Source organism: Rhinopithecus bieti, unplaced genomic scaffold (assembly GCF_001698545.2).
Source record: "Rhinopithecus bieti isolate Rb0 unplaced genomic scaffold, ASM169854v2 scaffold_13352, whole genome shotgun sequence".
Lineage (NCBI taxonomy): Eukaryota > Metazoa > Chordata > Mammalia > Primates > Cercopithecidae > Rhinopithecus > Rhinopithecus bieti.
This window is the reverse complement of record NW_016808026.1, coordinates 358,882-384,367: the sequence shown is the minus strand read 5'-3', so window position 1 is coordinate 384,367 and position 25,486 is coordinate 358,882. Positions and strand designations below refer to the sequence as shown.

Sequence of the window (25,486 nt, the reverse complement as noted above, 5' to 3'; positions counted from 1 at the left end):
AGACGGGCGGATCACGAGGTCAGGAGATCGAGACCATCCTGGCTAACACCGTGAAACCCCGTCTCTACTAAAAATACAAAAACTAGCCGGGCGAGGTGGCGGGCGCCTGTAGTCCCAGCTACTCGGGAGGCTGAGGCAGGAGAATGGCGTAAACCCGGGAGACGGAGCTTGCAGTGAGCTGAGATCTGGCCACTGCACTCCAGTCTGGGCGACAGAGCAAGACTCCGCCTCAAAAAAAAAAAAAAAAAGAAAGAAAATATACCTTTCTGGCATTTAGCAGTCTATATTAAAAACCCTTTTGCAAAAAAGTTTACATCTATAAGGAAATTTCCATTTGCAAGGGTGTATGAAAGGGAAGACTGGGTCACTAGAAACTCTTACCATTGTTTTAATTTACATAACAAGTCTTACCTTTGTTTAAGGTAGTTTTCTGGCCATCTTGTCTTAAATGGGTCTTTATGTACCTTTTTTCCTTGGTTTGAATAAATGGAGATACAATATTTAGGCCTAAAGTCTCAGCTCTGTGCTTTTCACACATAAATTTTCTACCTTTTTTTCACCTAAAAGTCATCACTTTAAAAGACAAATTGTTGCTTAACTAATAATTGCTTAGGACAAAAAAAAGAAACAAACAAAAAAAAAAACAGGTAATTGGAAGACTGATAGAGTAAACAGGGAAAAGAAAAACTATTTAAAAGTCCACAAAACAGAATTCTTTATAAAAGCTAAAAGATCTGCTTTTGTCTGAGTGTCTGTATGTCTGTAAGTCTATATGTGTTATGTGCATGTGCTAATACTTGGTAAATAAAAGTAGTTGTAAAACTGCTGGTAAAACAACTTTAATTGTCTTCAAAATTGGCTTCAAAATTGTCAGTTAAATATAATTTGGTAATTTCTGCCTGTGTGTACTGGTCAGACAGGCTTATGCTATCTCTGTTACATGTTTTAAGGTCATAAAACAGGTGCTTCCTTAATATTTTTAATACTTGTTTAATTTGATGGTGAACTTATGTTTATGTTTCAAGCCTCTAGGTTCTGGGATCTGGACAGGCATCCAAGGTAGGACCTGAAGATATGTCCTCAAGTACTTAGACCACCAGCTGCAGGGCCGAGTCAAGCCCATTATGGCCCCTTCCTCCCTGGTCCACTTTTGCCTCCTAGCCATTCTGCAAAGGGTTGCGTGGAACAGGAATCACCTTCACAGCTGTCTTCTCTTCTGAGTTCTATGCCTAATATGTAAATTCAGGACCCAGATGGGCCCTGGCCTTCATAGCCATCCAGGATGCCATGTGGCTACCTGAGACCCAGGACTACTAGGAAAGACTTTAGAGAGGGTCACATTTCAAAATTCTTTTCAGAACCAGGTCTGGTGGCTCATGTCTGTAATCCTAGCACTTTGGGAGGCCAAAGCGGGCAGATCACTTGAGGTCAGGAGTTCAAGACCAGCCAGGTCAAGATAATGAAACCCCATCTCTACTAAAAATACAAAAAATTATCCGGGCATGGTGGCGGGTGCCTGTAATCCCTGCTACGCAGGAGGCTGAGGCAGGAAAATCATTTAATCTTTTCAGTAACTTAAAATCTTCAAATCATGTTATATTAAATTAAGTAACAAATAATCAAAAAATGATTCATTTGTAAGTAGATTAAAATACTGAAACATTAATTATTAAACATAAATTCAAGGTCATATACTTTGGCATCTTATTTTATGTTACATAAAATGCTAAAAAATTAAATCAATTAATAAACAAAATTTGAGAAAACATAATTCAAAAGTCATAAAATCATTTTCATCTGCAAATGCTGATATAAAACAGTTCAAAATTACTTACGCTAGGTTTTTGCTAAAAACTAGGGTTACTCAGAGTTAAAATTATAGTTAATGTGTGTAACTATAACTACTAGATATAGGAAAAACAATTCTGTAGACAGAGTGTATAAAGAAAAGTAAGATGTTTTAGTGAGAAAAGTTGTAAAGGGATAAAATATGCGTTTGTTGAGAAAATCAATTCTGCCCATCTAGAAGTTACTTAAAGTTTGCTCCAAATTAAAAGAATAAAAATGATATAGATATATTTTAAAAAACTTAAAAATAAAAACATTTAAATATTTCTAAGAGATTATAAAAGGTTTATGAAAATCTTGTGTGGTCAAAAGCTGAGATTGGATGGATTTGTTTATAAGATTTTAGCAATATTAACTTCTATATGGATAGTACCAAGGAGTAGGGCATTGCTATAAAGATATCTGAAAATGAGGAAGCAACTTCGGAACTGGGTAACGGGCAGATGTTAGAAGAGTTTGGAGGGCTCAAAAGAAGACAAGAAGATGAGGGAAAGTTTGGAACTTCTTAGGGACTGATTAAACAGTTGTGACCAAAATGCTGATAGTGGTATGGACACTAAAATCAAGGTTGGCAAGGTCTCAGATGGAAATGAGAACCTTACTGGGAGCTGGAATAAATGTCACGCATGTTATGCCTAAGCAAAGAGTTTAGCTGCATTCTCTTCATGTCCTAGGGATCTGTGGAAGTTTGAACTTCAGAGTGATGACCTAGGGTATCGGAAGGAAGAAATTTCTAAGCAGCAAAAAGTTCAAGATGTGGCCTCCCTGCTTCTAACAACCTATACTCACATGTGGGACCAAAGAATAATCTAAAGTCAACACTTGTATTTCAAAGGAAACAGAGCCTAAACGTTTGGAAAATCTGCAGCCTGGCCATGTGGCAAAGGAAAAGCTTTTCTGGAAGAGGAATTCAAGCTGATTGTGAAGCAACAACTTACTAGAGATATTTACATTACTAAATGGGAGCCCCCTGCTAATATTCAAGACAATGGAGAAAAAACCTTGATGGAGTTCAGAATCCTTCACAGCAGGCCCTCCTATCACCCGCACTGAGACCTGGGAGAACAAAAACCACTACCCTGTGGCACCTCAAGACATGGCACCTGGCACGCTGGCTGCTCTACAGCTTGAGCTGACACTTTGAAGAATGCAAGCCATGAGCCATGGCAGCTTCCACATAAGATTGCAGGCACAGAGTGCAATCTTGGCAGCCACCTCTTAAATTTGAGAGGATGTATGAAAAAGCACAGGTGTCCAGGCAGAAGCCTCCTAAGAGTGGAGCCCTCCCAGAGAATCTCTACTAGGAGAGTGCAGAGGAGAAATGTGGGGTTGGAGCTTCCACACAGAATCCCCACTGGGGCACTGCCTAGTAGACTTGTGAGAAAGGGACCACCATCCTCCAAATTCCAGAATAGTAGATCCAGTGGGAGCTTGAATCCTGCATGTGGAAAAGCTGCAGGCACTCAATAACTTATGAGGGTAGCTACAGGGGCAGTACCCAGCAAAGCCACAGGGGTGGAGCTGCCCAAGGCCATAGGAGCCCACCTCATGTAGCAGTGTGTCCTGCATGCAGGACATGGAGTCAAAGGAGATTTCTTGGAGCTTTAAGAATTAATGACTGCCCTGCTTGGTTTCAAACTTACATAAGGCCTGTAGCCCCTTTCTTTTGGCCAATTTCTACCTTTTGGGATAAAATGTTTACCCAATTCCTATACCCCACTTGTATTGTGGGAGTAGATAACTTGTTTGATTTTACAGGCTCATAGGTAAAAGAGACTGGCCTTGTCTCAGATGAAACTTTGGACTTTGGACTTTAAACAATAGAACAAGTTACAATGTTGGGGGGCTATTGTGAAGGCATGATTGTATTTAGCCATGTGAGAAGGAAATGAGATTTGGGAGGGACAAGGGATGGAATGATAGAGTTTGGATATTTGTCCTTACCCAAATCTCATGTAGAATCGTAATCCCCAGTGCTGGAGGTGAGGCCTAGTATAAAGTGTTTGGGTCATGGGGCTGGATCCCTCATGTCTTAGTGCTATCTTCCTATAGTGAGTGAGTTCTCACTAACTCTGGTTATCTTTAAAAATGTGTGGCACCTCTCCCCACCACCCTCTCTTCTTCCTGTTCTAGCCATGCTCCTGCACTGGCCTGCTCCCCCTTCACCTTGAACTGTAAGCTTCCTGGAGCCTCCCTAAAAGCCCAAGCAGATGCCAGCACCATGTTTACTTTAAAGCCTGCAGAACTGTGAGCCAATTAAAACTCTTTTGTTTATAAATTACCCAATCAATGGTATTTATTTATAGCAATGCAAGAATGGCCTAATATAATTGATAATAACATTATTATCTGTTAATAAGTAACATTTGGTTTTTTATTTTGAACAAGATTTTCATATAATATTAATAAGAGATAGTAGATAAATTTCTGTTCAACATTTGAGTAAACTGTGGGAAAAAAAAAACAATAGAAGAGAAAGGCAGACACAGATACTGTCCCATATTGTCTTCATTAGGTCTCCAGATTGTTTGGAAAACTGAAAACAGATTTTTGGTTTTTAAAACCTTTTATTTATCCCTTTGGCTAAATAAATATTATTTACAATGACTAGTGATCCTATTTTAATTGTTTTAAACCTTTGACATATTTGATATGCTTCCCCAAATCAAACTTCAAATTAAAAGTTGTCTTTTTGTGACCTCAAACTACTTTGGAATGCTACAGAGGGACCCTGAAACATTCAAGAGAGAGATGAACAGACTTATTTGGTATATTAGAGCATATGGGAGCTGGGCACAGTGGCTCACGCCTGTAATCCCAGCACTTTGGGAGGCTGAGGCAGGCGGATCACGAGGTCAGGAGATCGAGACCATCCTGGCCAACATGGTGAAACCCCGTCTCTACTAAAAATAAAAAAATTAGCTGGGCGTGGTGGCAGGCAACTGTAGTGCCAGCTACTTGGGAGGCTCTGGCAGGAGAATGGCATGAACCTGGGAAGCGGAGCTTGCAGTGAGTGGAGATGGCGCTACTGCACTCCAACCTGGGCGACAGCGAGACTCCATCTAACAACAACAAAAAAAGCATATGGGAAGCATTGTCAAATAAGAAATGTTTTACCCTCTTTGAGTTATATTTTTATGAATATGTTATTAATATACATTCCAAAACTGTATGAGATTCCTAAAATTCTGTTATATCTTGGTAGGAAATCAGTCATAACTATAGTTATTATGTTAAGTTATTATAGGCCACAGAAATAACCAAATTTTCTTCTCACTTGTGTCTTTGACCATGATCATATTAATTCCTGTCCACTGTTAAGTGCTTAATTCTGATACATTTTAAAACAACTCTTTACAAGCAAATAAAATCCTAAAGTGTTGTGTCTTTGAGGAAGTTCATGGAAAGGGTAGAAAGGACCATAAGAAGCACCTTTGAATACAGGTTTCTGATGACTTTAGGATCATATCATTTGGACTAAGTAAGGATTCCTCGCACTCCAATGAAAAGACTAACTGATTTATAAAACTGCTAACCCAAGGAGGACAATAATTAATTGAATACCAAGAAAATACTTTGCCAGATTTTCATAATAAATCAGCCAGCACTGAAATTATTAAGAAGTGCTACTTGAATGAACTCCATGATCCAAGTCAAATTACCAATGTGATATGCTTTGGCTGTGTCCACACCCAAATCTTATCCTGAAACTGTAGCTCCCATAATCCCCACGTTTTGGGAGCGACCCGGTGGGAGATAACTGAATCATGAGGGCGGTTCCCCCCTACTATTCCCATGGTAGTGAATAAGACTCACAAGATTTGATGGTTTTATAAGGGGAAACCCCTTTTGCTTGGCTCTCTTTCTTTGCCTGCCACCATATAAGACGTGCCTTTCACCTCCCACCGTGATTGTGAGGCATCCCCAGCCATGTGGAACCATGAGTCCATTAAACCTCTTTCCTTTATAAATTATCCAGCATCAAGCATGTCAATATCAACAGCATGAAAATGGACTAATGCAGCAAACGGGTACCATTAGAGTGGGGTGCTACTGTAAAGCTACCTGAAAATGTGGAAGCAACTTTGGAACTGGGTAACAGGCCAGAGGTCTGGAACAGTCTGGAGGGCTCAGAAGAAGACAGCAAAATGTGGGAAAGTTTGGAACTTCCTAGAGACTTGTTGAATGGCTTTGACCAAAATGCTGATAACGATATAGACAATGAAATCCAGGCTAACGTAGTCTCAGATGGAGATAAGTAACTTGTTGGGAAGTGGAGCAAAGTTGACTCTTATTTCTTAGCAAAGAGACTGGCAACATTTTGTCCCTGCCCTAGAAATTTGTGGAACTTTGAACTTGAGAGGGATGATTTAGGGTACCTGGCAGAAGAAATTTCTAAGCAGCAAAGTATTCAAGAGGTGACTTGGGTGCTGTTAAAAGCATTCAGTTTTAAAAGGGAAACAGCATAAAAGTTCAGAAAATTTGCAGCCTGATGATGCAACAGAAAAGAAAAACCCATTTTCTAAGGAGAAATTCAAGCCAGATGCAGAAATCTGCTTAAGTAACAAGGAGCCAAATGTTAATTGCCAAGACAATGGGGAAAATATCTCCAAAGCATGTCAGAGACTTTTGCAGCAGCCCCTCCCATCACAGGTCTAGAGGTCTAGGAGGAAAAAATAGTTTTGTGGGCTGGGCCCAGGCTGTGTGCAGCCTAGGGACTTTGTGCCCTGCATCCCAGCTGCTCTAGCCATGGTTAAAAAGGGCCAAGGTACAGCTTGGGCTATGGCTTCAGAGGGTGCAAGCCCAAAGCCTTGACAGCTTCCACCTGGTGTTGAGCCTGAGGATGTACAGAAGTCAAGAATTGAGGTTTGGGAACTTCTGCCTGTATTTCAGAGAATGTATGGAAACGCCTAGATATCCAGGCAGAAGTTTGCTGCAGGAGCAGGGCCCTCATAAAGAACCTCTGCTATAGCAGTGCAGAAGGAAAATGTGGGGTTGGAGCTCTCACACAGAGTCCTCACTGGGGCACTGCCTAGTGGAGCTGTAAGAAGAGGGCCACCATCCTCCAGACCCCAGAATGGTAGATCCACTGACAGCTTGCACTGTGCACCTGGAAAAGCCACAGGCACTCAATGCCAGGCCATGAAAGCAGCCAGAAGGGGGTCTGTACCCTGCAAAGCCACAGAGCAGAGTTGTCCAAGACTATGGGAACCACCTCTTGCATCAGTGTGACCTGGATGTGAGCCACATGGAATCAATGGAAATCATTTTGGAGATTTAAGATTTTACTGTCCCACTGGATTTCAGACTTGCATGGGGCCTGTAGCCCCTATGTTTTGGCCGATTTCTCCCATTGGGAATGGCTGTATTTATCAAATGCCTATACTCCCATTGTATCTAGGAAGTAACTAACTTACTTTTGATTTTACAGGTTCATAGGTGGAAGGGACTTGCCTTGTCTCAAATGAGATTTTGGACTGTGGACTTCTGAGTTAATGGTGAAATGAATTAAGACTTTGAGGGACTGTTGAGAAAGCATGATTGATTTTGACATATGAGGACATGAGATTTCAAAGTGGTCAGGGATGAAATGATATGGTACGGCTATGTCCCCACCCAAATCTCATCTTAAATTGTAGCTCCCACAATTCCCACATGTTTTGGGAGGAACCCAGGGGGAGACAACTGAATCATGGGGGGGGGGGTTCCCCCATACAGTTCTCTTGGTAATGAATAAGTCTCATGAGATCTGATGGTTTTATAAGGGGAAACACTTGCGCATGGCTCTCATTCTCTCTTTGCCTGATACCATGTTAGATGTGAATTTTGCCTCCCACCATGATTGTGAGGCCTCCCCAGCCACATCAAACTATGAGTCCATTAAACCTCTTTCCTTTATAAATTACCCAGTCTTCGGTATGTCTTTATCGGCAGCATGAAAACACAGATTAATAAACTATGATAATCCATCTAGAAAACAATGCTACACACTTGATTTGGAGAAACAAAATTGGTATTTAAGAGAATATAAATCCAATGTTAAGTGTAGACTCACAGAGAGAGGCTGGACAGTCACCTGGTATTTCCTAAGTACTTAAACCTCCATTATTAAAAGCTCTACCTGGGCATTGTGGCTTCCACCTGTAATCCCAGCTTCTCAGGAGGCTTAGGTGGGAGAATTGCTTGAGCCTGGGAGTTCAAGGCTACACTGAGCTATGATTGTGCCACCACACTCCAGCCTGGGTGACAGAGCAAGACTCCATCTCTAAATAAATAAGTAAATAAATAAATAGTCTATACTCCATGACTCATCACGGAGGAGATAAAATGATCCAAATAGAATACACACACGTGCACATACATGCACACACGCACACACTCACATACTGGTGTGGTGACTCTTCTAAATTACCAAAATGACTTGTGACAAATATACTTCAGGTATATTTCTGCTACCTGATGGGCCATTTGAACATAGAGAGATTTCATTCCATTGTTGTTTTCAGTGCATATATTCCGGTTATATAGAAGCTTTCTCATACAAGAAGGCTAATCCTGTAAGAGTAGCTAAAAGGTTATCAGAAAATGTATTTCCTTCATGGGACATTCCTGGAAAAATCTCTAGTGATAAAGGTACTTGTTTCACTGGACAGTAAAATAGTTAAATAAGATGTTACAAATATAATAACATTAGGCAAAGCTAATTAAATCAACTAGGTTGCCTTGGTCAAAGATATTGCAGATTGATAACAATCAGATCAAGTTCCAGAGGAAAATATAAGTTGATCCCTTATGAAATCGTCACTGGAAGGCCTACGCTCCTAACAATAGAACCTCATGTATCTTCCACTCCTAAACTCTAATATGACTAAACTCTAACAGGCTTTAATGTATTATGCCAAAGTGTATTTTCACCAGGTTAAAGAAAGCTTGTCGTGGTCTACCAACAAAGGGCAATCAAACCCAGGTGATCTAAAACTCAGAGATTTGGTCTTCTGGAAACATCAAGGAAAGACTGCCCTTGTAACCCACACTGCAACAGAACTGTGGGACTGTGAGCCTTGAGCTTGTAATCTCACAACTCAGAAGAGCCCCTACAGACTCTTGGAACTATACACCCATTGGAGACCTTAAGGTAAAGCTAACCATGGAAGTTTCTCCCTAGAAGCAGATGACATTCCAGATGCAGACAGCTTTCACAAGATCACAGATCAAGACTTCTCTGCTATCATGAAACTCTTACTTCTTAAAATTTTCCTTGCTTATACCTCTATGAACACCACAACTGGAAAGGAGTTTGTGTGCACTCATGAAGTATACTTTTATTTGTGGGTGATTTTGCAGCCAAACTTATTTATGGAAAACCTATGCTTTGATAGATGAAAGATGAAAAACAACGTGTTCAAGAAATGTTAATGATACCTTTGTTGCTTCATAATCTGTCAGAAACAGAACAGTGGTCCACTCCTCTTAACCTACATCATCAGTTAAAGAGAAAACTGCCAGAAGGCCTTCACTATTGAAGATGGGTGGTCTCTTTTGACATAGTTTGGAGTAAATGAGGCAATTATTAAAAATGTATTCCTTATAACAGGTTCTACAGCAGATTCTACTGCAAAGGCTATGGCTGCACAAAAAGCTTCTTTAAATTATCTTGCTAAAGTTATGCTAGATATAAAATTATAACTTACTGCTGAACAGAGAATTATCTGTGCAGTTACTGGCACTTCTTGTTGCACATGATACATACATTAGGTATTACAGAGATTCTGTTGTAGGGGATTAACGAATAGGTTGCTTGGTTGAAACAAACAGATACTTTATCTAGTTCATTCTTTGGTCTTTGATTTTAGCTGGTTTGGTTCATGAGGATCCTGGCTAAGGCATACTCCAAACTCTTGGTATTATCCTCCTGACAGTCATAACAGTAGTCTCCCTGGTGCACTGTATTCTCTCAAAAGTTTTAAATGTTTGCATACAGTCATCTATAGAAGGTCAAATGGTTTCTTTTCAAATAGAACAACAAAAACTCAAAGAAATGCATGATTATGAGAACACCATAACCTATGAATGACATACTGTGACTGGAAACCCTAAATGATGGTAACTAAGAGTAGTGCTAATGACCCAAGCTTTGGTCACACTCTCACCTAAGTAAAAACCTGACCAAAAGGAGTGAGTTAAACAAAATTATGGGAGGTCATTGTTTTGGACTGAGCTCATACACTAGGCCTTAACAGACCAGACCGGATCAAATCAAAATGGAGTCACTCATGCTAAATGTGACATAATCAAATTGAAACTTTAAAGACGCAGATAGCCCCCCCAAAAAAGACCCGAAATGATTTTCTCCCTTGAAAACAGAACATTCCAGCATAATAAGGAAGTCTCCTCTAGGATATCTTTTAAAAAAAGTAAGTTAAAGTCCTGTTTACGAGGACTTACAAAACCCACTGTTCTGTTATGTTCTAGTGAGATTTGAGACCAAGCAAGTACATTTACCATGTACTTAAAGAATGATCATTAAAGAATGATGTCAATGCATAAAGTTTTCGTCAACCTCTCAGGTTGACCAAATGAAGGGAATTGTTAAATTAAGCTTAGCTGAAAACTGCCCTCATTATAAGTTTGGTCTAAAGGTTTCTCTGTACATAGTGAACCATAATCTAACTAGATGTATAAACAGACTGCAACTTATTCTTGTACCAATCACTGAGTTTCAGCCAACAGTTGGCCACAGGTGGCCAACTGTTCAACTGTAGCAAATGCTGAATTTTAACATATCTAGCTATTCCTGTACCTCATTTTAATTTTCTACACATCATTTTCCTTTTCCTGTCCATAAATCCTCTCTGACCACGTGGCAGTGCCAAAGTCTCTCTGAACCTATTCTGGTTTAGGGGATTCCTGATTCAGGAATCATTCTTTCCTCAATTAAACTCTGTTAAATTTAATTTGTCTAAAGTTTTTATTCTAACAAGTCAATTGAAACATGTACTAGATAAGTATTAACATATAAGAAAAATGTTACTGGAGCACAAGGAAAAGAAGCATTAGTTGTGAACGGTGTTGATAAAACTTAATAGAAGAAAAACATTTTTTAGTTTTTAAGCATTTTGGCCATGAAAGACATGCAAAATTGTGACAGGCATAAAATGAAGGATAAATTTCAGGCTTGTATTTTTTCATATGCAAAGTATGAAAGCAAATGGAAAATTCAGGAAGTTGAAAGTATTCTCATTTGGAATAAGGTATGCATGGGGTGAAAACAGGGAGGAAAATACAATAGAAGAAGCTGGAAAGTCAGCGTGGGGTAGAATACTAAGGATTATTCCCCATATTATCTAATATCCAATTAAGTTTGTAACATCACTAGTTATAGAAATCACTAAGACAATGCTGAGAAAGGTTACAAATCTATCTCAAATATATCAGATATTTGATTCATTCTTTTTAGACTCATAGCATATCTCAAAACCATTTCTGAACTACTGGCTAAAAAAGACTTTATGCCAGAAGTCACATGAAGCTCTTTATCAATATTAATCCTTTATCTTTCACACATTTCTTTTTTTAACACCAGATGGGTAATGTGCAAACATCATACCAAGGTTTGAGGGAGGAACATCTCAAATGAGCATTAAACACCCAATCACACTTATGAACTGTGAAAGAATCTCTAACACACATTTTTTTATTATACTTTAAGTTCTAGGGTACATATGCAAAACGTACAGGTTTGTTCCATAGGTATACATGTGCCATGTTGGTTTGCTGCACCCATCAACTTGTCATTTACATTAGGTATTTCTCCTAGTTCTATCCCTCCCCCAGGCTGCCACCCTCCAACAGGCCCCGGTGTGTGATGTGCCCCACACTGTGTCCATGTGTTCTCAATGTTCAACTCCAATCTATGAGTGAGAACAAGCGGTGTTTGGTTTTCTGTCCTTGTGATAGTTTACTTAGAATGATGGTTTCCAGCTCCATCCATGTCCCTGCAAAGACATGAACTCATCCATTTTTATAGTTGCATAGTATTCCATGGTGTATATACGTGCCACATTTTCTTAATCCCGTCTGTCACTGATGGACATTTGGGTTGATTCCAAGTCTTTGCTATTGTGAACAGTGCTGCAATAAACATACATGTGCCTCTGTCTTTATAATAGCATGATTTATAATCCTTTGGGCATATACCCAGTAATAGGATTGCTGGGTCAAATGGCACTTCTAGTTCTAGATGCTTAAGAAATTGCCACACTGTCTTCCACAATGGTTGAACTAATTTACACTCCCACCAACAGTGTAAAAGTGTTCCTATTTCTCCACGTCCTCTCCAACATCTGTTGTTTCCTGACTTTTTAATGATCGCCATTCTAACTTGCGTGAGATGGTATCTCATTGTGGTTTTGATTTGCATTTCCCTAATGACCAGTGACAATGAGCTTTTTTTCATGTGTTTTTGGCCAGATAAATGTCTTCTTTTGAGAAGTGTCTGTTCATATCCTTCATCCACTTTTTGATGCATTTGTTTTTTTTCTTGTAAATCTGTTTAAGTTCTCTGTAGATTCTGGATATTAGCCCTTTCTCAGATGGGTAGATTGCAAAGGTTTTCTCCCATTCTGTAGGTTGCCTGTTCACTCTGATGATACTTTCCTTTGCTGTGCAGAAGCTCTTTAGTATAATTAGATCCCATTTGTCTATTCTGGCTTTTGTTGCCATTGCTTTCCGTGTTTTAGTCATGAAGTCTTTGCTCATGCCTATGTCCTGGATGGTATCGCCTAGGTTTTCTTCTAGGGTTTTTATGGTATTAGGTCTTACATTTAAGTTTTTAATCCATCTGGAATTAATTTTTTATACTGTGTAAGGAAAGGATCCAGTTTCAGCTTTCTACATATGGCTAGCCAGTTTTCCCAGCACCCTTGATTCAATAGGGAATCCTTTCCCCATTGCTTTTGTCAGCTTTGTCAAAGATCAGATGGTTGTAGATATATGGTGTTATTTCTGAGGCCTGTATTCAGTTCCATTGGTCTACATACCTGTTTTGGTACCAGTACCATGCTGTTTTGATTACTGTAGCCTTGTAGTATAGTTTGAAGTCAGGTAGTGTGATACCTCCAGCTTTGCTCTTTTTGCTTAGGACTGTCTTGGCTATGCGGGCTCTTTTTTGGTTCCATATGAACTTTAAAGTAGTTTTTTTTCAATTCTGTGAAGAAAGTCATTGGTAGCTGGATGGGGATGGCATTGAATCTATAAATTACCTTGGGCAGTATGGCTATTTTCACAATATTGATTCTTCCTATCCATGAGCATGGAATGTTCTTCCATTTGTTTGTGTCCTCTTTTGTTTCATTGAGCAGTGATTTGCAGTTCTCCTTGAAGGGGTCCTTCACATCCCTTTTAAGTTGGATTCCTAGGTATTTTATTCTCTTGGTAGTAATTGTGAATGGGAGTTCACTCATGATTTGGCTCTCTGTTTGTCTGTTACTGGTGTATAAGAATGCTTGTGATTTTTGCACATTGATTTTGTATCCTGAGACTCTGCTGAAGTTGCTGATCAGCTTAAGGAGATTTGGGACTGACACAATGGGGTTTTCTAAATATGTCATGTCACCTGCAAACAGAGACAATTTGACTTCCTCTTTTCCTAATTGAATACCTTTTATTTCTCTCTATTGTAATACACATCTTTAATACAAATGGCTTTGTTTCATGATGCCATCATAACTGAAACTGTATTGAAAAGGTAATTAAATTAAGAGAGTCTTTCCCTCCAGAAAAATTTAAAAAATTCTTTTTTTTTTTTTTTTTGAGACAGAATCTCATGCTCTGTCACCCAGGCTGGAGTGCAGTGGCGCAATCTCAGCTCACTGCAATCTCTGCCTCCCAGATTCAAGCAATTCTCCTGCCTCAGCCTCCTGAGTAGCTGGATTACAGTATGCGCCACTATGCCCAGGTAATTTTTTGTATTTTTAGTAGAGACGGGGTTTCACCATGTTGGGCAGGCTGGTCTGAAACTCCTGACCTCGTGATTCGCCCGCCTCGGCCTCCCAAAGTGCTAGGATTACAGGCATGAGCAACCGCACCTGGCCTCCTCCTGAAAAATTTATGTAGTCGCTAGATACAGAATCTTCAGAGCTGACATTATTACTCCATTCACAAAATAAAATAATCTTGATATTAGAGACTGAGATTAAAATATGTAAAATTACATTTGTAGCTTGCTATTGACACTAGAGAATGACTATATTTATATGACTGTATATAGATAGATAGATAGATAGATAGATAGATAGATAGATAGATAACCCTTCCTGACTCCAAAGGGAAAAGGTGTTTCATTGCTTCTCTGAATTTGCTTCCTGAAGAAAAGTATCAACTCAATTCTGAAATAAAAATATGGTGATAAATACAAGAATCATTTTGAGTTCATTATACACATTCCACCTATAACTGCTTTCTGCTTGACCAAAAAAAGTACTTCTTTGAAAAAGAAATTGGAGAGCAAAACACTTTTATCCACTGTTGCCTAGGTATAATAACATGTGTTTTCACACAAAACATAAAAGAAAAAACTCTGATAACATTATTTGCATTTTTTACAATTTGTATAAACTTAGTTGCACTTAATCTCAATTGATGTCATTAACTATAAACTTTCGAATACTGTATGATGCACAGTGATATGCTCTGATTTGTATTTTAGAAGAAATCACCACCATAAGAAGCACACAGCTAATACAAAAACATCTTCCGTCTGTATGAAGCTTGTCTAACCTGCAGCCCATGGGCCACATGAGGCCCAGGACAGCCTTGAATACAGCCCAACAAAAATTTGTAAACTTTCTTAAAGCATTATAACATTTTGGAAACTCTTTTAGCTCCTCAGCTATCATTAGTGTTCCTGTATTTTATGTGTGGCCCAAGACAATTAATTCTTCTTCCAATGTGGCCCAGGGAAGCCAAAAGATTGGACACCCCAGGTCTATATCATTCTCAATATCATTCTCTGTGTCTTTCTCAATCTTCAGAAAAAGTAGAAATAACAAGTGAAATATCAAAATTTGTATTTTAGAACAAATCGTATCATATCACACCTTTTCTCCCTTTCAAGGCCAGATGCAAAGGCACCAAAACATCAAATAGTAAGGCATGCTCAAAAAACAGCATCTAGGCTACATGCAGTGGCTCACACCTGTCATCCTAGCACTTTGGGAGGTGAAGCAGGCAGACTGCCTGAGCTCAGAAGTTCGAGACCAGCCTGGGAAATACAGTGAAATCCCATCTCTACTAAAAATACAAAAAAATCAGCCAGGGGTGGCGGGCATATGCCTGTAGCCCCAGCTACTCGGGAGGCTGAGGCAGGAGAACTGATTGTACCCGGGAGGCGGAGGTTGCAGTGAGCTGATGTCGCGCCACTGCACTCCAGCCTGGGTGACAGAGCAAGACTCTGTCTCCCAAAAAACAACAACAACAACAACAAACAGCATCTATAGTATTACCAAATAACTAAATGGGAAATTAGGGCAATTACAGAGTTACTAGCTTTAATATTTTAAAGTATTTTGAAGTAGCTGAAGTACTTTACTTTCACAAATAACTCCAAAATTCTCCTCCAAACTAATAGGAAAACAATAATGACATCAGAATGTATACAGCAGCACTATTCATAATAGGCAAAAATTAGAAACAAACCCAAATGCATATCAATAGTAAAACTGATCAATAAAATGTAGTATATTCAGATACTGGAGGACACACAGCACTCAGAATGAATGAAATACAACTGCATGCAATTATATAGCTGAATCTCATGAACATTATATTGAGCAAAACAATACAGAACCAACAGAATACATTGTATGATTCTTTCTGTAAACTCTAAATAAAAATAGGCCAAAATAACAGTGCTGGACAGAAAATAGTGGTGCTAGGCTAAAGGATAAAAGTTACCCTTGGAGATGGGAAACAGTTCTCCCTGAAAGGGAGCATGAGGAAATCCTGGAGGGCTGTTAATGTTCTGCTTCTTGATCTCAGTGCTACTTTCTATACTTTCAATCTGTGCACTTTCCATTGTATGTTTTATGTTACTTAGCAATAAGCACTTTGCTGCTTTTATCAATTTTTTTAAATATCCTTTTCTGAGCAATCTTTCATTTGTCATTTTAAAAGTTTATTTACTTATCCCTGCCTTGAGCCACACAGCATTTAATATGATTCTAAGGTATGAAAAAGATTCTGTAAATTTTATATTATTCAGATTAAAGATTATCTATGTTGGACCTGGAAACACATCTATGTCCAGGAACTGCCTTTACCATTTCACAATTCCGTATCAGCTTTGTTTGTTTGTTTTGTTTTGTTTTGTTTTATCCACGAAGCAGCATATTTATTCCGGGCCCTAGTAGACAGCCCGCTGATTTCATTCCCACTCATCACCACCAGCTGGATGGACAGTTCCACCAGATACTGGCAGAGTCTACTCAGGCTCAGCTCCTCAACATCCAGGTAACTGACGTGGAAGGCCTGCTTCTCAGAAAGCTCACAGAGGACACAGCAGCAGGCAAGGCCCAGAGCACCTAGGGAGCCCAGGGAGCAATTGCAGAAGGACAGGATCTTCTCTCCAATGAATTTTGTAGAAAATCCCAGGTGCAGCCTGGGCCCTGGTTCCGAAGACCATCCAGGCGGGAGCCCACATCAGTGGAGAAGTAGTCATCATCAGGCTCCACCTCATTGCCATCCCAGGCATCCAGAGACAACGTGTGCACTCGAAGCAGCATTTTGGTCACCGCATTACACCTTGTTAACGTGACACTTGGAAGTGTCACTGCCAATCTCAATGAAACACTCCATTCATCAGGTCATGGTGAATTATTCGCGGTGATCTGGCCTGGACTCCTGGGTCACTGTGTACTCTAGCAACCACCAGCCTTCCTGCACCACCAGTTCCTGAAGAGCACCAATAGGGATGCACTCGGACTGCTGAAGGGAGGAGCAGAGGCTGCTTTTCCATGGGGGTGCTCCTGGTTAGGACAACAGATGAAACTGGGGTAGCAGTTGCTGCAGCAGTAAAAAACAGAGCGTCCCCAAGCAGTGAAGAGTCTAGGGGAGAAAAAGAACTGCTGTCCTTTGGGGCTGGCTGCAACATGCTCCCCACTTTGAGGTATTTGAGGGCCACCTCAGCTGCCTTGTGCCTGACTGCCTTCTTGCTGGAGCCCTGACCAGTGCAGCTGGTGTCGCCAACAGTGTGACCCGGAAGGTGAAATTAGGCTGGTGGGCCCTCGGCTTTGAGAAGGTTGTACACAGGTGTTCTTCCCTATTCTGGTCCTGTACTTCTGCAGAAGGCTGATAGGTGTCTTGCCAGGATTAGTGGCCAGCATTTTCTCTACACTAGGCAGCCCGCAGCCCATGGTAGTGCCAGAGTCTTGCTCCTCTTCACTCATTCCCTTCTCTGTCCTCACAGGCACCACTGTGACTGCCTCCATATCAACTTATTTGACCAGTCAAGCACCGTAAGCAGCACATAGCTTACAAAAACAATATTTTGCTATATCATTCTTAATCTTCAGAAAAAGTAGAAATAACAAGTGAAATTTTAAAATTAAAATTAAATATCCTCAAGGACTCTTCAATTTCCATCACCATTAGCCTTCAAAACAAAAAGATAAACATTTTGGGGACCCATCTGCTCTCTCCTTATGAATGAATAATGGACTGCCCCACATATTTTTAAATTTCACCTTTGATCCTATATTCTGCTATTGCAAGCTAAGATGAGTAGACAAAGCAAAGAAACCACGTGATGCACTCAGTCTTGTCAACAACAGGTAAAAGCAGTCTTTCCAAAACATCCTTCTAAGCAACTTTCTATGACCTGAGATCTGCAGATTTAGCACTCTGGAGGAGACATGGGAGAAAAACTGTCCTGGACACTTAATGAAAAGAGTGTAATAAGTCATGCTAATAATTAGCACTTCAGTTAAAAGCCCCAAAACGTTGACCCTTGAATTCATGTTTCACAACTAAAAAGACACACAGCATTTTCCCTGGGTTTGAAAATCTTCTCCAATGGGAGTCCAGAAGCAGATGATCTTTGGAAAAAAAACAGCTAATGACTCCCGGATCAAGCAAATGACAAACCAAACTATACAGCTTCCACCCAAGACAGAAGATTATAACTTTCCTGGTTTCTGGGCTCCTCCTTTCTAAAATAATTTTGTTTACTTTTAATCTTATTTATTAGTGTGCTTTAGCATCCCAGGTGACCAACTAAAGGGTTCTCAGAATATGTGTATACATTCACATATTGTCAGTGTTATCATTCTTTATCTCCATTAGTCTTTCATTACCACCTAAGAGAAGGCAAAAATCTCCCTGTTATCTCACTGACAAAACTTAACATTAGGTTGGTGCAAGGTAATTGCAGTTTTGGCATTGAAAGTAATTTTCTTTTGCACCAACCTAATAGCTGTTACTTAAAACACTACAAGTAGCAAATTTCCTTCCTGAGGACACTTGTACGTTTGAATTTTCTTTACATTATAATCTAACCTTCAGTCTTGTAAAAAATAGACCTTGATCTCAGTCATTATAGCAGTTACGGTAGAAGCAACTACTGTATTGGAGTTGTGAACAAATGTGAACCTGAAAGAACTAATCCTTCAAGATGGAATTCAAGTGGCTAACTGGGCCTAGATTTTAAAGATTTTAAAGACAGCCAAGCTGCCATTTGCTAAGTAGCGGTCATCACATACTCTGAGTTTCCAGAAAACCCACACCTCTCCTGAACTTTGTGCTCACCTAAACGAACCAATCAGGGCTCAGCTATATCAACTAATCAGAACCCAGCTGTAACAACCAGTCAGAACTGAGCTGTGTTAACCAATGAGAAGGAAGCAAGTTTGAATCCTTCATTTTCATAAAGAAACTGGATTAAGAATATGGGCAGAAACGTTTGCTATAAAATTAGGATCCTCCCTTTGCTTTCTGGAATGCACTTTCCTCTATCATTGAAAACTATGTCTACCCCATTTGCAAACAGTCTCTTTCCTCAAAATTCCTTTCCAGAAAAATTTTGTTGCCAGAGCAATCCTTGCTACAGTAACTATTCTTCTGGCAAATCTTTATCTTTTGACATCCTAAAATTTCTATCTCATTGCAATAAATAAGAATCAAATGTAAACTAACTGTAGGTATTACTAGAACTCATTATATAGAGGATAGTGCTTTGTGAGAAGTTTTAGGCAATAATCTGTGAGCAAAAGTGACCTATGACACTTCTGTCTTACATAATTAAGAATGAGTGTGGGCCGGGCGCGGTGGCTCAAGCCTGTAATCCCAGCACTTTGGGAGGCCGAGACGGGCGGACCACGAGGTCAGGAGATCGAGACCATCCTGGCTAACATGGTGAAACCCCGTCTCTACTAAAATACAAAAAACTAGCCAGGCGACGTGGCGGGCGCCTGTAGTCCCAGCTACTTGGGAGGCTGAGGCAGGAGAATGGCGTAAACCCGGGAGGCGGAGTTTGCAGTGAGCTGAGATCCGGCCACTGCACTCCAGCCTGGGCGACACAGCGAGACTCCATCTCAAAAAAAAAAAAAAAAAAAAAAAGAAAAGTGTGAGTTTTCCGTTCTCTGTCTTCCACTGGTGTAGCAACTCTGGAAGCTATGTGTTCCGGATGGCTTACAAGAAAGCAGCAGCCTAAATCTGAGTTGCCACTTGGAAGAGAAACCTACTCCTATGAATAGGTTTCAGTTTTAGTGAACCTGTGCTCTTGGGCTGTGACTCTGAAAGTGATTCTCAGCTTCTTGTCCCCCTTAGGTGAGGCGGAAAATCTAAAGAATGGAGTTATTTTCCTTTTCTCATATTGATTCACCTCTGGTAAAGTTGTTTCTCTTGAGGGAAGGTGGGGAACAGAAAGTTCTGGGAGTATGTCAAAATGATTACTCCTCCCCTGGACTATTTCAGGATGGTTACTTTCCCTTCCCCCAGCTGGAAGCATGAGGGGACTTTTCTCTGATCTTCACTTTCAGAGCTTCATGGTACTCCTAGAAGTAAAACCTAAAAATTGTGGGGGCTTCCCACAATTGTGGGCTAGGACCCCAGGAAGTTTTAACGTTTAAGTTAGTCCACATTCAGCTTCCAGCAGTTCATCAATTATAGTTTAAGTTTTCCTAACAGAATCTGTGGTTTCTTCACCCAGTAAACTTATTCTTTATATTTGTCCCTCTCTCTACACTACTCAGGGCTTGATTTGCCCTGTGACCTCAATTTTCTGGTGGATTTAAGAAAAGTTGTTGGTTTTCAGATCAGCATTTTTCTTGTTGTGAGAACAGCAGTGACAACTTTCACGCTCTTTCACCTATCAAAAAGAAAACCAGAAGTCCCCACACGATTGTTTTTAATTAGTTATCAGCTTGTCTCTTTTTTCCACTTAACCATGAACTATTTGAGAGTAGGAACCATAGTCTTTTTATCTCAGGACCCAGGATAGGTATAAGGATTCTTCAGAGCTTAACAAATCTTTGTGTCTGCTCTTTATCACACACTCTCTTTCTAGGTAATTTTATGCATTTTTCTAGCCTTATGTGCCATACTAACCACTCTCAAACATATATCTCTGGCCAGTCCATCTCTCTCCTTTAATGCTGGATAATTATAAGCATCTTAAATTTTAAAAGTTCAGAATGTAAGTTTTAGTTTATACCTCCAACCTGTTCATCTTCTCCTCTTCTTGATCATATTTAATAACATCATGACCCAATTAGTTCTTTCAACTAGAAATCTGGGAGTCATCTTTGGTTCTTTTCCCTTCTTCAACAACTTCTAAATCTATTCCTCCGACAAATCATATCATTTCAATCTTCAAATATATTCTCAGTTTACTTCTCTCCATCTTCTTTGTAATCAATGTGGTCCAGGTTATCACTATCACTAGCAAAGTCTTCAAAAAAGGCCTCTTCCGTTGCTCTCTCCACTTCTATTCTCACTCATGCTACTCATAGAGCAGTCAGAATGATCTTTATATACATAAAGTAAACCCAGCCGGGCGCGGTGGCTCACACCTGTAATCCCAGCACTTTGGGAGGCCAAGATGGGCGGATCAGAAGGTCAGGATATCAAGACCATCCTGGCTAACACGGTGAAACCCCATGTCTACTAAATATACAAAAAATTAGCCGGGCGTGGTGGTGGGCACCTGTAGTCCCAGCTACTCAGGAGGCTGAGGCAGGTGAATGGCCTGAACCCGGGAGGTGGAGCTTGCAGTGAGCCAAGATGGTGCCACTGCACTCCAGCCCGGGTGACGGAGCAATACTCCATCTCAAAAAAATAAAAATAAATAAATAAAGTAAATCATGTCACTCCCATGTTTAAATCTCTTAAATATCTTCCCTGTATACTGAGACTCAGATTCAAACTCCTTATCATTCTCTGTAAAACCACCGCCCTATCTGAGTCCTACCTCTGGAACCTCATCTCCTGCCACACTCCCTCTCATCTACTATACTACACCCACGTTGGTCTTCTTTGTGACCTTGCTACTTAAAGACTTTCACATATCATGTTCCCTATGCTTAAAACACTCTTCCCTTTAACATTTTGTTTCTATTAAAAGACCTTACAACCAAAGAGGATTATTATATTAGGTGGTTATCTAATTCCAATAATTCAAATCTTAGATTTTCCTAGTATTTCAAACATACATTTATTAATCATAGCAAAACATAAATAAAACTAAAATATAAAATTCAAAGTAAAGTAATCCAATTGATTAGTTTAATGTATTTGCATTAGAAAAGTTTCTTAATTACCTTTACCATTTTGCTATGTATTGAAGATACAAAGTTAAAATGACAGCCGCATTATAAGGCATTTATCATTTTTCCTAGTATTTCCATCTTTAATTATCCAGAGGCTTGTTTTATACCTTACATAAAACCTGTTACGTTATATTGTCTTTGCAGAAAACTTTCCCTCATTTTAATGCTGATACAAAAGATAGCAAAAGAAAAGAGAAAGAAATACTAAAATTATCTAATTTATATATTAAGCAGTTTCTACAAAGGGTGAATTAACTGGCAACTAAAACAAAAGGCTCATTCAATTTTCTATGCCTCAATTCTCATGAAAAGTTGAATACAATAGTCTACTTATATCTATAATTTCACATCAATTACCAAAATCAAAATAAGTAAATCTTCTGTTATGCTAAAGAATATGAAATGAACAAACCTCAAAATACAGACCTCAAGAAGCCTACATCATCACTACATTTTTCAACAACCACAAAATGGAATTTATATAAATTGATTAAAATGGAACTACTATTTAGGAAACATAATAGATTTTTAATACTAGCTATCTGGTAGAATATTTCGTTATTCTGCTATGAAAGTATTTGCACAAAATATGAAAAAATACTTTTCAACATTTAAAACTTAAAATGAATACCTGGAATTCAGCTCCCCAAAATAATTTTATGGATGAATAATAGAAAGTAAGCAGATAGGAAGTTATCCCACTCAGACAGTATTCATATTGGGAAAGAAACAAGATAACCTAGAAAGAAGAAGCCTTATAACTTCAAACAGAGAGTAAGTGAATTAAAGGGCATTCCGAAGTAACCCTGGTCTGTGGTTCAGAAAGACAAAAGGAAGGCTTCTAGAAAAACAAATACTAAAAATCTTCAATGTAACAAGAATGTAAGATGAAGAATGTAACTATTAAGAGAATATATTGATTCTGAATTTTTAAAACTACATAAATCATAGAGGAAGAATGAATTAGTGGTCAAAGACATCTTAATTGAAATAATACCAATTAGTCAAGAATTAATTTTTAAATCATCCAAAAGTGCTATTTTTTTCTACCATCTTCCTATCCAAAAATCAAAGCAGATTAGATTATATTTATTATTAAAGTGATTTCTTTTGTGTTTATGCTGATCAAATGTCACTTTGTTACAGTAATCTAAATATCATTTTTTTTTTTGGAGACGGAGTCTCGTTCTGTCACCCAGGCTGGAGTGCAGTGGCACAATCTCGGCTCACTGCAAGCTCTGCCTCCCGGGTTCACACCATTCTCCTGCCTCAGCCTCCCGAGTAGCTGGGACTACAGGTGCCCGCCACCACACCTGGCTAATTTTTTGTATTTTTAGTAGACATGGAGTTTCACCGTGTTAGCCAGGATGGTCTCGATATCCTGACCTCATGATCCTCCCACCTCGACCTCCCAAAGTGCTGGGATTACAGGCGTGAGCCACCGCGCCCAGTCTAAATATCATTTTTTTAAAGTCACAAAATATCTGTCATTTTATTTAATGGCCATGGTAATCTAATACATAATATGGCACAATCTTGATTATTTTCAAAACCTCACACACAAGATACATAACTGAACTCATTTAAAACCAAGACAAAATTATATCTAATTATGTTTTGTTATTGGTTTCTCCATTTTATTTTATTTTAAGCTTCAGTGCCATAGTGAAAAAGCAAAACAATGACATTGTGTGGCATTTTAACATAATGCTTGCTAGTTAGAAAAGAAATTATTAAATTTAATTTTACTCCTTATGTCATAAAACTCCTGTATCATAAAAGGATAAAATATGATAAATCAATTATGAAGAAATATTTATTGAGTTCCTACTATGTATTAGGCATTCTGCTAAATGCCAAGAATAAAACAGTAGGCAAGACAAATACTGGCCTGACTTCAATGACCTTAAGTACAGGAAAAGTTCCAATTTGAGAACTACATATTAACTATTAGGAAGAGTATATCACATCATACTTTTACTTCAGTTGAAACTAAAACCCTGACAAAATATAATATAAAATGTATGCAAAGTAGCATAAAATGGATGAGGAGATTATCCTCATCAATAGCAACAAGACAAAAAAGATGTTTATCTTTTACTCTGCATTAAAGGCAAAACATGAATGTTTTTCTGAGTGTTTCATCATACTCGTCATTCTCATTCTCTCCTGGGGTCCATGTCACTTTTCAACTTGTCCATTCCTACAACCAAACCAGCTTCTCCGAAGTCATAATTCAAAAGGAAGCACTGAGGCTAAGTGGTTGGAGCACCTCTGAATATTATGGCAACTGTCAGAAGACTGGAATTTAAATATATGCGGTCTCTCTCACATCCTGAGCTACCTCAACTTCACAACATAAATAATATTGCTTGCACAAAATTAAAATGATACAGAAGTGAACAACTTTCTAAACAGTGTTTTTAATCTATTAACAAAAAAAATGATATCAATACTTCTTTAATGTTTCAGGTCAGTGTGAGAATATATTGCCACATTTCCCAAATTATGTTTCATAATCTAATGAAATGTTTAGTAAAAACAGGATTCAGTGGTCAAATAAATGTATTAAACAGTGTATGTTCTAATACCCTTGGAGCATATTTGGGTTCTCAGAATAATTATAATAAAGAAACTTGCTTAACCTTTTTTAAAACCACCTTTCCAAAACTATTTGACCAAAGATTGAATTTGGGGGTTAATGTCTTTTCACGTTCTCTAGAATAATTTTTGAAAGAAACACTCTCTAGTTATATATTGCATTGTTGGAAAAGGATGTTTTACTGAATAAGTATGGCTTACATTATTTATACTAAAATATAGCGGGGTAGGGGGAATTACCTCTTCTTTTTTACTACCCTGTTAATTATCCTTGCCATCTTTTTAGATTTCCATTAAGGGTAATAGTATCAATTTCCTTTCTGAGGGCATACTATTCCAAAGACAGTATTTTAACACATACTTTTCAGTATGTTATACTATCAGAGATAATATTTAGTCTATATAGATCAGCTTACTTACGTCTGGGGCTCCTTTTCATTTTGTTGTTTTTGCTGGGGCTGAAGAACGTTATTTACCAGTTCAGTGATTCCACTAAAGGGAAACCACCTGTTTAAATAAGCAAATAATGTGACTGAATAACCAAATGAATAACAATGTAGGTTAATGTTTTCTTATCCATAATAAAAATACACAGGCACAAAAGCTACAGCCAATGGTAATGTGAGCTCCAATTATCCAGGCAGTCAAAATGTAGGGAAATTAAATTTGAACACTTAACTAGTCCACAAGCAGGCAGCAAAAAACTACATCCAGTCACTATGTGGGTGAAGTAAGAAGCTGCAGGCAGCTCTCTTACAAGCCAGAGAGTCAGAAAGCAGAAGACACACTAGCTGCAGCCTATCCAGTATTAGTATAAGCTAATACCAGAAAGCAGTATGTGGCAAAAGTACAGAAGTCAAGCCTACTACACTCTTAATACATTTACTTACTGTGTCAGCTGTGGTTTGTGTTCTTCTTTGACCCTAAAAAGATAAGTTTGCACAACTGAGTGCACTGTACTATGAAGAGATTTCTATTTACAAATTTGTGTTCATATAAAATGGACACCAAAAATAAGAATTTTATATAGAAAGACTTAGTGCTTTGCCATATATTGAAATTATACATTTCAATCAATTTTACACAAAAAAAGAGAAATTGAATCATTTGTTCTCAACAGAAAACTAATATTAAAATTCTACCTCTGTTTTAAAGCAATGATTTAGTCCTGAAGTTTTCTGAATGTTTTATTGATATTAAAGATTTTAAAATAATTA

At 38.7% G+C, this 25,486-nt stretch overlaps 1 protein-coding gene and 1 pseudogene across 14 annotated transcripts in view; both read right to left on the bottom strand.

The window, feature by feature from the left end:
- Positions 1-25,486, bottom strand: part of RIMS2 (regulating synaptic membrane exocytosis 2) — a 780,622-nt gene that overhangs the window by 592,147 nt on the left and 162,989 nt on the right. The window contains exons 2-3 of one of the 14 annotated variants that reach the window (XM_017885186.1): positions 25,160-25,192; positions 24,690-24,776 (exon numbers count right to left, since the gene is read on the bottom strand). The exons of 12 other annotated variants lie outside the window; for them this stretch is intronic. In XM_017885186.1, the coding sequence (XP_017740675.1) occupies positions 24,690-24,776; positions 25,160-25,192 (120 nt within the window). Of the gene's footprint in view, positions 1-24,689; positions 24,777-25,159; positions 25,193-25,486 lie in introns of those variants that run through there. One more of the 14 variants, XM_017885178.1, reaches the window with a different exon arrangement.
- LOC108537573 (RISC-loading complex subunit TARBP2 pseudogene) lies at positions 16,171-17,291 on the bottom strand (annotated as a pseudogene).